The sequence below is a fragment of the Protomyctophum bolini genome, assembly GCF_963924005.1.
Source record: "Protomyctophum bolini genome assembly, chromosome: 7".
NCBI classification, from domain to species: Eukaryota; Metazoa; Chordata; class Actinopteri; order Myctophiformes; family Myctophidae; genus Protomyctophum; species Protomyctophum bolini.
In genome coordinates, this window is record NC_137868.1 from 10,227,155 (window position 1) to 10,240,343 (window position 13,189).

At 39.5% G+C, this 13,189-nt stretch overlaps 1 protein-coding gene across 2 annotated transcripts in view; it reads right to left on the reverse strand.

The window, feature by feature from the left end:
- Nucleotides 1-13,189, reverse strand: part of znf236 (zinc finger protein 236) — a 95,398-nt gene that overhangs the window by 72,267 nt on the left and 9,942 nt on the right. For both annotated transcript variants that reach the window (XM_080768158.1, XM_080768157.1), the window contains exons 7-8: nt 4,067-4,189; nt 1,991-2,170 (exon numbers count right to left, since the gene is read on the reverse strand). In XM_080768158.1, the coding sequence (XP_080624284.1) occupies nt 1,991-2,170; nt 4,067-4,189 (303 nt within the window). The remainder of the gene's footprint in view (nt 1-1,990; nt 2,171-4,066; nt 4,190-13,189) is intronic.

Sequence of the window (13,189 nt, forward strand, 5' to 3'; positions counted from 1 at the left end):
AAATACGATGGGGCCCCCAAAACAATCTTGAGACTAAGAGCGTACCATCATCCGCGGACGAAGAAGCAAAACTTATTTGGGATAAACATAAATCCTGAGAAAAGAAAGAGGAGATCCACACACCGTTTTAAAAGCTCCCAAAAACAATGTATTAAAGGACCACTTCACCACTTTTCAACTTCAAATAATTTGTCAGCACTAATGACACAAACAGAGTAGAAAAACAATGTGGCAGTGGCCTTGTTGGTTAGAGCGTCCGCCCTGAAACTGAGAGGTCGGGGTTCGATCCCCGACCGGATCATACCAAAGACTATAAAAATGGGACCCTATGGCTCCCTGCTTGGCACTCAGCATCAAAGGGTTGGATTGGGGGGTCAAATCAACTAATCAAATCAGATTCCCGGCAGCACGGCTGCAGCTCACCGCTCCTTGGCTGCGTCTCACCGCTCCAAGAGATGGGTCAAATGCGGAGAACAAATAGTGAGGACCTAACCTGCCTTCGTCACTTAAACAGTGTGCTGTCCTGATCTCCTCTTTCTTCACTCAGTCATTTGTTTTCGGGTCCTGCATCCGTTGCAATATGTGGATGTGCGTGCACCTCTTGACACAAATCTTCCCCGTGGCACAGCACTACCACAACATGTCAAATGAGCCGACTGCGCACATACTGATCAATCACTCTTTTGAGTGCTCACTGCACTGGCAACTCGTCTATGTAGAACCAGGAAATACTAACAAGTTGCATTGTAGTTCACATTCTATGATTTATGTACTATATATGTAAACTTATTTTTTCACTATGTCAATTTATGGACAAGCCTGTCTGTCTTGTACCTTAAGTTGTACCTACTGTATAAACGGCATTACAAAAACAATGTTGGTGTGAGTGATTCACCAGATAAATAAAAGTAATAATAATTGTATACGTGTATAATTAAAAAAAAAAACATTACATTTAAAATGTAAAAACATTTCAGCCAGTCTCTTAAATCTCTGCAGCATACACCAACCGAAGACAAACAGAAAGGTTAGGCTTCATTTGGAGTATGCAGTTGTGTGCATAGAGGTGAAACAAGATCAATTCAATTTAAAGAAATAGAGAAAGTTATGCAATAATATGCTAGAAGGTAAGAGCTCACACTGAGGATATTGGATGAGTCTATCAGTCTTTGAAAACACTTAACCAAAGGCGACAGGCCCAGTCAGTAGCACAGCACTATCCAAAACACCCACAGGCTCAGGCAGTCAGCAGCAGTTCAAAATGGGAATGAAAGTCTGGGCTTGTTGTCTCCTTTGGCTAAATGATTGTGGCGATGTTGTGAAATATTATATGACTCATCCCATAATCTCCATGCCGAGCTCTCACCCTCTGGCAAACAACGTAGTGTTCTCTGTTGTGAAAAATAATCTATTTTTTTATTCCATTAAATAACTCTATTAAAGTTTTAAATAACGTCACTTGAGGCTGCATGGGGCTGTGCAATTTATCATGTTCTTTATGAATAGCAATAACCTGTCCAATACCCAAATATTCAAATGACTTCGGTGCACACACACATCCTATGCAAACACAAAAAACAATTTTGTCAATAAAGTGCATGAACACACAGAAGCGCAGATCGCCATTAGGGTGACTCAGAGAGAGAGAGAAAAAACAGAAAATACACGTTCAGGACTAGGCCAGATCACAGCCCATATGGGCCCATATGGGCATGGATGATCTTTACGTCATTCCCAGGACGTATGCCTCATTTGGCATCAGTCATGCCTGTTCAAAGGTTTCATTTAAAAAACATTGCTTATTATAGCGCCCCCCTTTGGCCAATTAGAGTAAGACTGGTTTCAGTGCTATTTGGCATGACCCTCTACCATACTGTAAAGTTTCATAAGCATATGACGCTGCATGTGTGCATTAGGGGCAGAAGAAGATTTTTACAAAACAGCCATTTTCAAAAACTTTTCACTTAAAACTTGTGGGAGTATGACTCACCTGTAAAATGTCCTGGTTAATGGCAGTTTCCATGGCGATAGCCGTCTCCCGGGGCTGTGATTGGGCCGTCTCCCCGGTGACCTGCTCAGACAGTTCCAGGAGCTGCTGGATGACGTCTGTCACTCCCTCGCTGCCGTCTGACCCCGCTGGCGCCTTCCCTGCCTCCCCCGCCTCGACCTCCTGCAGGAGAACAAGAGGCCAGATAGCCAGAATGAGGGCCGCCATGTCAAAAGAGGAGGTGACTGGGGGTGAGATTCCTCCGACTATGAGTTTGATTGCGTCTGAAATGCTGATTTTTCTAACAGACATTATGCCATCAAAGCCAGCGAGGAGACGATAACATGAATCCTAATGATGGGGGGTGTGGAAAGTGGTACGTTGAGTTGACTGAGCGATTGTGGTTGTGTTCGTGTTCTGGTAACGTTTTCTTCGATCATTAAAACATAATAAACATATTGGTTAACAAGAAAAATGCATAATGATTTCCTTGGTAATTAATGTTTCATTAATACAATAGTTCTAACTCATACTATATTCATACTAAAAACTAAAGCTTGTATCGCATTAATGAAAGTCCCTGTATGTCTCAATTTGTAAGGATTGCTGGACGAAGGTTTACTGGACCACTCCACTCCACCACTAATGACCCTTCAACCCGGGCCGTTACCAACCTTTGAGTTACTCCCATTTGCCCACCACTTCAGAGTACCTCTGGCTAAAAAGAAAACTCTCCAAAAGATTTTAAATATCCACAGCAATATCCACTTCAAAGTGCAAATAGTGTGTCACAGATTTTCTTCACACCTAATCACAATAGGCCTATTTGCCAACGGCTGATTCGGTCTGGCTTATTAGCCAGGCTATATTTGATCCTGCAAGGGAAATTCAAGTTTCAGCTTTACCCAGGTGATTGCTACCCAAGTGGTCAGACAGCAGTTAACCCTCTAGCACCCAGGGTTGCTTTTTAGCAACAAATTTATTTTAATTAATTACTAAATTATTATTATTTTTTTCTGTTCTTTTTTCACCTGAATGTCATCAGTGATGTTCATTGCAATGCCAAATTCACACAAATAAAAAATGTTTGGACTCTGTGCAATTTTGAACATTTTTTAACCTAAAACTTTTGACCTTTACCCTAATAAAAGTAGGTAAAATAATTGTAACATATGTTTTTTTGTGATCATTAGAATGTCTAGAACATGTTTTATTCATTATTGTGAAAGATATCCCCCAAATGTAAATTATTAATTTATTATATTATTATATAATTATTATAAAATTTTCATCAAACTTTTTTTTTTTTTTTTTTTTAACATCTTTTTTAGTGTCAGTGCTAGTAGTACAAAGTAGTAGTAAGGTTGAAATCTATTTTTTGCAAGTAGAAATGAATGCGGGTGTTAGAGGGTTAAGTGCCTTACTCGTGGACACATTGCCGGAGCTGGGAATCGAACCTGGGACCGTCTGTTTCCCAGGCGACCTCTCTATACCCATTCACCTATGGCTGCCCTACACCTGCTCTTGTTTGTTGTGTTTTTGTTTTCAATCGACCCCTAGCCTGGCCCAGCCTGTGTGATATTCTGGTTTAGAGGGGTGGGTGTCTGTCGAAAACAGGCGGTGGAACGTATTGATTGACCGATCTGAGCACCCGCCTTCCCTGCCCCCCCCCTCCAGGCTCCTCCCCTCCCCGGTACAAAACAGCAGAGAACACTGACGTCACCAAATTTGGAGCGACGCCCCTCTGCACTGTAATTGGTTAGCGAAATGTGGGCTTCCTGTGCCAAATTTCCCAATGGGTTTCCCCAGGCTTTTCTTTTTTTTAGCCCAATGCGAACGAAAATAAAAGCCTGGGTCTATGGCTATTCATAGCGCGCCACCGAGTGGCGCGCTACGAGCTTGTAGGTCTGCTATTTTTGAAAAATCGAAGAACGACTGACATTTTTAGAATCTGATCTCAGGTCAGAATGGGTTAATCAGACCAGTGTGTTGTCCAGTGGAAACCTCGTATGAATCTGATCTCAGGTCAGAATGGGTTAAATGTTGAACCCCAGCTGTGCTTGCGTGGCGGCTGCGTACCGTCGTGCTGGAGGGTTCCTCGATGAGGGCGATGTGCATCTTGCTGATGTGGGCATTGAGGCTGCCCAGCTTCTTGAACACACAACTGCAGTCCATGCATGGGAACAGCGGCTCTCCTTTACTCTGCAAGTGCACAACACATAAGATCACGTATTATTACATAATCGCATAATTATTTGAGATAATCACAATTATTTGAGATAATCCACAATCATAATATGTTATTCAATCATGTAAGTTATTTATCTGTCCCGTTTTGTTTACAAAGTCTAAAAGCCAAACAGATATTACATTTTTAATTTGATTTATAACGAAACTATTTTATTTGAGCGACAATTAAAGTAAAATGTCATTATGGTGACTGATTTATAGCCCTAACCACCATCAACAACATATTGTTGCTGCCGGGCATGCCTCTTGTTTCTCCATATTGCAATGTTTATTTTTATTTTTATAGATAGATTCATTGTCGTCCAAGAGTGCCGTGAAAAAATAGAGAATATACGGTAGGCGATCTTGTGAGCTTGTAGAAACTACTTTTGAGAGATTTTGTAAGTCATCATCATCATCATCATAACCTTTATTTAAACTAGGAGTACAATTGAGGGGCAAGCCCTCATTTTCAATGTAGCCGAAATACAAAGCACAAAATACAAAAAACAAAATCAACAACATACACTCTACAATACAGCAATATCAAAATATGAATTGTAAAACAGAAAGTGTCCAAAGCTAGAATAAATATAATAAATAGATGAGACTCAATTAAAACAGTTACATTGATGAGTAAAAGTGCTAGAAATAATTTCCCTGAATTGACCTAGGGAAGGCAGTGATCTGATTTTTATGGATTTTTGGAGTTTGTTCCAATCGAAAGGAGCACTGACAGAAAAAGCTGCTTTGTAAGTGAACGTTGTTATGTCTCTGTGGGTTTTTTTATTTTATTTTTTATAAATATTTAAACTAAGAACTTAAACTAAGAGCATAAATAAAAAATAATTTGGATCCATGAACCCAGGCTCTTTTTTTTAGTTAAAAAAAAAGTAACAGCAATAATACTCCTATCCCGTCTCCAGTCTCATGAGAGCATTATGCTTAATTTATAGTCTGTGGAATGAGAGCGTTGCTTGTTGGCAAGCCACACTGTTGTGTAATGGAGTATAAGCTGAGCTTTATCCTTTCTTCAGCTCACATTTTTAGTCTGCCTGTCCCTCAAAAAGTATAATTAACTTTGTAGCATAGCTCTCGATGGAATCACTTTACACAGATTATGTGGCAAAATGAAATAAGTGTGAATCCAACTCCCAACTCGCATTGCTCGATTTCATCAGTACGAGAATGAATTCCTCTCAAATCTAGAGAGTGCCTGTCAAAACCTCTGCATTTATATGCAGACGGTACAATCCGCAACGGGGCTCAACTTTCCAAAAGCATCGCAGCAGTGTTGGCCCCGATCGCAGGGAAACTGTGCCATGAATGTTTTAGATCGGCCTGTTATAGCGCCACCAGGATATTACTCCTACAGATTTTGACAAAGAAATTATAAAAAACATTTTTTACTTGAAAGTGGTAACGTTTTGGGACAAAGCCCTTCCTCAGACCTTCACACAAATTAGTAGACAATACATGTGTGACACACCACATACAGTAAGGTATTTTCTTTGTCCATGTTTTTTACTTGCATTGATAGTAGACAAGAGGCGCCTATAGGTAGCATTATGATGGCTTTGTCGGCCCGAGTCCTTTTGTGTATTTACTGTACTTATGTCTGTATATTGTGTATTATTTTTGTATTATTTTTCTTTAGATGTGTGTGTCTGTCAATCATAACTTGACATAGCTCTCTAGTCTATACCATTTGACCGTAATATTATTCATAGAATAGTCAATCATATTTGTTCATCTAGCTCTCTAGAAGAGAGGGCACTCTTGATCGAAATGGCTGTGCGTTTCTGTTGTCTGGCTTTCACAAACTGATTCAATCAACAGGACGTATCGTTGGTAATTGGCAAATAGAGTACCGAGGTGCAGACACACTCCTGTCTCATTCATTTAAAACCATTTTTGCCACCATAAATAGAAAAGCATTGTGGAAAACCGAACATTGTTTTGGAGTGGATGGAAAATTGGAGGAATAGCTGGAACTGGGCACTTTATGATACTTCTGTGACATTTTAAATGCATGTTACATTATGCATAATAACTCTCCACCGGAAATAGTTATTATGCTGTGGTTTTTTTAATTGGGTGTCTCTACTATATGCTATATGCCCCGTAGAATGGTGTACCAATTTAAAATCGGTGGCAGATCGATGAGAGCATCTCTACCTCTAATGAGGTGTAAAGAGAACAGATTGTATGCTTTTGTGCTGAAAGCTTTTGTTCTCAGAAAGGTCGAAAAAACAACAACAACAACAACAACAATGTGGCAACACATTACTGAGCACAGTCAGCACACATTACTGAAGATGCTTTAATCCATTTCCAGAGTGCTGTCCCACACGGCCCGGTGCTGTTGACACCGCATGATACAGCCAAGAGTTACTCCCACCCAACTCCACTCCATTACTAAGCTTAATGCAAATGGACATTTTGCCATCCAACAACACATACACTTCAGTACCTACTGTACTGTACAACGAGTATTTTTTAAATGAATGCATCTCTGTTCTCCTTTCAACTTTTCTATGCCAACTCGCAAAAAGGAAGTGACCTCTGAAATAACCCCAGCGTTGTTAACCCATTTTGGACGGGAACCCCTGTTGGTGTTTTAATCAGTATGTTATAATTTAGCTATTGAAAAATAGCAGATCTACAAGCTCGCGCTATGAGCTTGTATGTCTGCTATTTTTTTTTAAATCATTCAAATGTGGCGCAAATCATTCAATATATATTTCAGAGCGAACATTTTGAACTAAAGTATTTGGTTCTGGGGGGTCCCTGGAACTACATATTTTGAGATGGGTGTCCGTGGCCCAATAGAGATAATTCTGGGGGTCCTTGACATGAAAAAGATTGAGCACCACTGACATAGAAACATGGGTTTTTCAGAAAAAAACAGTCCAAAATGTGTTAATGTGATACCGAAAGCCCAAGCCTGAACTAGACTGGGTGAATCAGGGGGCACATTAGAATAGGTGGCTGTACAGCCGCTCTTCAAAAGAACAGAACAGAACAAGGGACAAGGCTGCATATCGTTCCTTTGCTTAGCAACAATATGGCACGATGACCTCTAAATAGGAGGGAAGCTAATAGAGTGTGAAGACTGAAGAGCACGGATTCTGCATCAGTGAGTGACAAATAAGAGAGAGAAATGGTGAGAGAAATAAATAGAATAATACTATCACAAGCATTGACAGTGGAATAATTATAAACTAAATGGTGAGTGCAAAAAGGAAATAAGTAGAGCTAAATTGGTGGAGAGACCAGTTCTCGGATAAAATGTGCGCCTGTTCAAACGTATTATTTTTGTCTCGTCTCAATGGCACTCCAGCCAGTTGTTGAGTGACAGGTTGGACATGCCCACTTACTGAGAAAAAAGCTGCTTCAAAATTATTTCTGCTTTTTTTTCAGATTTTTCTGGTCTGAACGGGGCAAAGCAAAGTTACCATGTTATTGTTTACCCAGGGTAACTGGACTAAGCTCAAGAACTTGTTTACAGCCAGGCCCTGCTCATAGAACATTATATGGTAGGGGTTCAATGCCTTGCACAAGGGCACTTCAGCAGTGGTAATTTTAACGTGCCGGTCCGGGGATACGAACTAGCGACCTTCCGATATCAAGACCGCTCCGCAAACCATTCGGCCACCGCTGCCCATAACTGTAACCCTGCATCCTACTGTACTTATCCAAGGTGAGGCTGACTTACAATTAGGTTTGGCTCTGCTTTAAGTCCAAATAAGTGTCTACTCTGGCAGAAACAATTTAATTAAAATCCTTCACGCAATAAAAACTAATTTAAATGGGCATGTGCATTTTACCTGATTTATACCAAAAGCCAATTTTTCTGTTCCTCTGGACAATGTTCCTCTGGAAAATGTAAAATGTTAATTAAAAAAGTGCTAACTTCTGATATGTCCCCTCGTTCACTAGGGATATGAATCCTACTTAACTGAATTGCAGCATATTTAATTGCTGACTGGTCATATGCAAGACCAATAGAGGGTATGCGCATGACATCATCAACGTACTCGGAAGTTATGCGAGAACGCCTACTGAGTGACAAAAAATGACTTTCTGGCCTTGACATCCAAACAGAATCTGATTGTATTAAACGACGTAGTCAACAACGTTAAACTCACTATAGAGCGTTGCTGTCCCACCCTCTCGAAAGACCCGGAAAATAATTCCCCGTTCATTGTCCTCGTAGACTCTCCAAAAAGTAAGTTTACGCTGCGGACAAAGCCAACTTGAATTGTGACAAATCATGACAATAAACACAATGTTTTGGGCCAAACAAATAATTAGAAAGAAGGAAAAAAACGGCAGGTTACAACACTTTTTTTTGTTGTTTTTCTTCTTTGTAATTATTTGTTTGGTCCAAAATATTGTGTTTGTTGTCATGATTTGTCACAACTCGAGTTGGCTTTGTACGACGCTTAAAAGGTCTTTAATGTCTATGGGGAAAAATGCATTGGGAATTATTTCCTGGGCCTGGCGTCGTCATGAAAGGGTTCTATACTGAACAGATGGTGACAGTGAGAACAGACTTTCAGTTTCCACTGCACTGGAAAGCAAACCAAACCAAACAAATAATTGTCCATGCCTGCGGAACAGCACTTCTACATTTACCACTGTAAAATCCTGAATTAATTTAACTCCTAGACAGAGCTTGAAATATAACAAAATAGAGAGGTGTGGGATGGGTCCATGTGGATACATTTGTCCCCAGGGGGTCCCCTGGACTTCCACACCCACAGAAACGAGCCCAGGGTGGCGGCCTGGTTCCGGCAAGCCGCCCGCGTCCGAAACGGTCGAGAAATGACAAAGTTACCGTGTGGGGGTCCCCGGGCCACCCCGCATCTGAAACGGTTGTGTGTGTGTTAGGCTGCACAACAGTGACACTTGGTGATGAAAACCAACTAATTCGCTATTTTCGTGCTCGGACACAGAGACACACAAAGCTCCGTATAGGAGTCGTTGCACCACTCATAAATGAGGATTTTACTGGGTAATAGAACAGAGGGGAATAAGACCCACACTGAGAAGTTTCGCTACATGACTGTGCTGTGTAAACGCCTCATGTGGAAAATGCTATTTGATAGTCAGGGAAAGTTAACTTGCCCACCCATCCCTCAAAAAGTATAATTACATTTTGCAGCAGAACGTGATGGCACAATGAAAACCTTGTGAATACTATTCCCAACTTGCAATGCCACGGTTTTATTTAATCAAGAGGAGAATTAATTCCTCTCCAATCTAGGGAGGGCAATGAGAAGGAGCTGTGGTCACACAATAATAGTTCAGAGAGCGTAACTGCATATTATTTCAAGTAGTTTTCCTGTGCAATCTCTCGGAGGCCCGACCATGTCACGACCAAACCATACTGTACTGCAATTCATTAAGATGGCTGTTGTGGTTGTTGTTGTGTCTTGTTTTAGTTTTCTTTTTCTACTTTACTGATTGAAATTCTTTATTTGGAATACCCCTTGAGATACAATATCTCGTTTTCGAGAGGGTCCACAAGCATACAATCAATACAAGATAATTAACAGAAAATAAAAAAGGAAAACAAAACAAAAACAAAAACAAAACACAAAACAAACAGTTACAAAACACAAAACAGGGTATCGAACTAGACAAGCAGAATAGCAACAAGATGGAAAAGTTGTTTCGTCAGTATCACTGTTACTATAGGTCAGCATTAAATACATTTCATTTGGGTTCCAGCATTGGAGAACTTTTGGTGAAGAGAAGCATTAAGTTAATCTTATTGATTGCAAATGAGCGTATAGTAATATATTAGTAAAGTATAAAACTACAATGAACAAACCTATTGAAGCCTTATGTCCGATTGGGAACAAGAGGAGTAAGTAATATTAAGTAATGCATAATAGATCAAATGGAGTGAGATGGTCATGGGCATGTACATGAGGTCGTGAAATAGGAAGACACTGCGTTTTTGAACATAGTAAAGGATGAGATGGTTCGAATATGTGTTGGTAAATTGTTCCAATCAGAGGGGGCTTTAAATGTGAATGCTTTCCTACCTAATGCATTGGAGACTGCTGGAACAGAAAAATAGGGTTGGGCGGAGTGCCTCAACTGAAAATTGGTGGTGGATGGTACTAGAAACTGTTTAAGATATTGTGGATAGTTGAAGTGTATACATTTAAAAATAAATTGGGTCCAATGAAGCTGTCTTCTTACAGTGAGAGAGGGCAATTCAAGATTATCATACATAGTGCAATGGTGAGTTGTAAAAGGACAACCTAGGATAAATCTGCAGAGTTTGTTGTAAGCTATATTGAGACTGTTCAAGTTGGATTTGGATGCGGTTTGATACACGACATCAGAATAATCAAATATGGGTAAGATAAGTTGTAGAACTAGTCTTTTTCTGACAGAGAATGAGAAGCAGTTTCTAGAGCGATATAGTACTCCAATGCTGAAATTAGCTTTTCTTATAATGTGGTCAATGTGACATTTAAATGAGAGTTCAGTGTCAAGCCACATGCCCAAATATTTAGTATGTTCAACTCCTTGCAATAGAGTACCATCCAGGCTGGTAATAGAACAGGAGTGATTTAAAGATTTAGATTTAATATTTTGACGTGTTCCAAAGATCATTGTGAAAGATTTGTTTTTGTTGAGTTGTAGTTTGTTGGCTGCTAGCCAGTTTTGTAAAGTGTTAAAGTCTGATTGTAGGGCTGATTCAATCTCTGGTATAGTGGTTTTGGAGGTGTATAGTACCGTATCATCGGCATAGAGTTGAACATTACATGCGGAACAGATTGAAGGCAGATCATTGATAAATATAGTGAATAGAAGTGGTCCAAGGGATGAACCTTGAGGCACGCCTCGTTCCTGAACTGTCAAATCCGATTTACAACCTTGTATAACGACACATTGCTTTCTATTATGAAGATATGAATTGAACCATAGCAAGGCATTACGAGATAAACCAACAGAGTACAGTTTGTCTAAAAGGAGGTAGTGGTCTACCAAATCAAAAGCCTTGGAAAGGTCAATGAAAATTGCTCCAGTTAATTTTTTATTGGCGGATGCTGATGTAATATCGCTTGTAAGTTTCATTAAAGCAGTAGTTGTGGAATAATTTGACCTAAATCCAGATTGATAGGGTGATAAGATATTGTTCATGTTAAGGTAGTGTGATAGTTGATTATAGATTAGCTTTTCAAAAGTCTTTACAATTGAACAGATGATTGAGATGGGTCTATAATTGTTGGGTTCAAGTGCATCGCCTCCTTTGTGCAAGGGAGTGACACGAGCACATTTCCATACAGCAGGTATCTGACAGGTGGTTAGTGACATGTTGAAAAGATCACAAAGGGGGTACATAAGAATATGAGGTGCTAATTTGAGAAATTTAGTTTCTATATTGTCTAACCCAGGTCCACTGCTCTCCTTTAAGTCATTGATTGCATCATATACCTGAGTTGGTGTTATTTTCCTAAAGGAGAAGGAACTATTTGTCTGTAAGTTGTTAAAAGCAAAAGGCAGGTCAGGCGTTGGTGGAGGACAAACTGAGGAGAAGTGCTGATTGAATGCTTGAGCAATTAGCTGCGGATTATGTAATATCACATTATTCACTTTTATTTGATTAGAGGATGTGGTTTTAGCAGATGGATTTGTTAGGGATTTTACTTTGCTCCAAAATTGTTTTGGATTTTTAAAGTCACGCTGTAGCGATTCCTTATAATAATTAGATTCTGCATTTCTAGTCAAAGTTTTGCTTTTATTCCTCAGTTGTCTGTACTTCTCCCAGTCATCAGGAAGCTTGGTCCTGCGAAATGAAGCCCAGGCATTGTCTCTCTGTCTAAATAGACTTATGAGTTCAGATGTGATCCAAGGGAGATGTCTTCCCTTCACTCTTGTCATTTTATGAGGAGCATGTTTATCTATGACTTTATTAAATTCAGAGTATAAGAAATCCCAGGCATTATGAACATCTGGTATTAGTTGATACCTATCCCAGTTAATCAAAATCAAGTCATTAATAAATTGATCAGTATTCATTTTTTTGTATTGTCTGATTTTAATTAGTTTTGGTGGTAATTTCGGTAGTTTGATTTTCCAAATACAATAAACAATTGAGTGGTCGCTGAAGCAGTCAGACATAACCCCTGATTTTAGAACTCTATTTGGGTGTGATACTAATATCCAATCGAGTAAAGATTGACAAGTGGGCGTGATACGAGTAGGCTCAGTGATAAGCTGGGTAAGGTTCAAATTGCCAATGATGCCCTTAACTTTACTGGAGGATCTATCCATCCAGTTTTTATTAAAATCTCCCATTATTATTAATTCATTTTTATTGTTAATAGAATTTATAGTAGAGGCCAAACAGTTGAATGAGTCAGCAGGTGCAGAGGGAGGTCTGTAAATATTTCCTATTATAATAGATTTATTTTCATGTAGAGTTATTTTTACAAAGATGCTCTCAAAATGGGAAGGCTCAACAGCAGGTGTGACCAGTTCAGAAGCGAAGTTATTTGACACATATGTAACTAGACCACCACCCTTGGATCCCCTGTCAGCCCTAAAAAGGATATAGTTTGTAAGTTTGATCTCATTATCAGCAATTCTACTGGAGAGCCATGTCTCTGACAGAGTGATAATGTTGGGCTTGTGGAGTTCAACCCATGCACGAAGTAAAGTGATTTTAGGACGAAGGCTTCTGATATTAAGATGAATTATCTTCAGACCTTTAACATCATCCATTTAAATAACCAGTGCTCATATAGATATTACAACTGACCAGACATAAAAGTAATAGAGCAGAACAGATCCAAAAAGTACAATGTAATTCATACCCAGACAAGACAAACAAGACAGACAGACTACACAGGACAGACACACAATCAGGTGAACAACAGCAATAGCCAAGACAATTAGACAACAAGCATAGACAAACACAGACAAAATGAAAAAATAACGAAT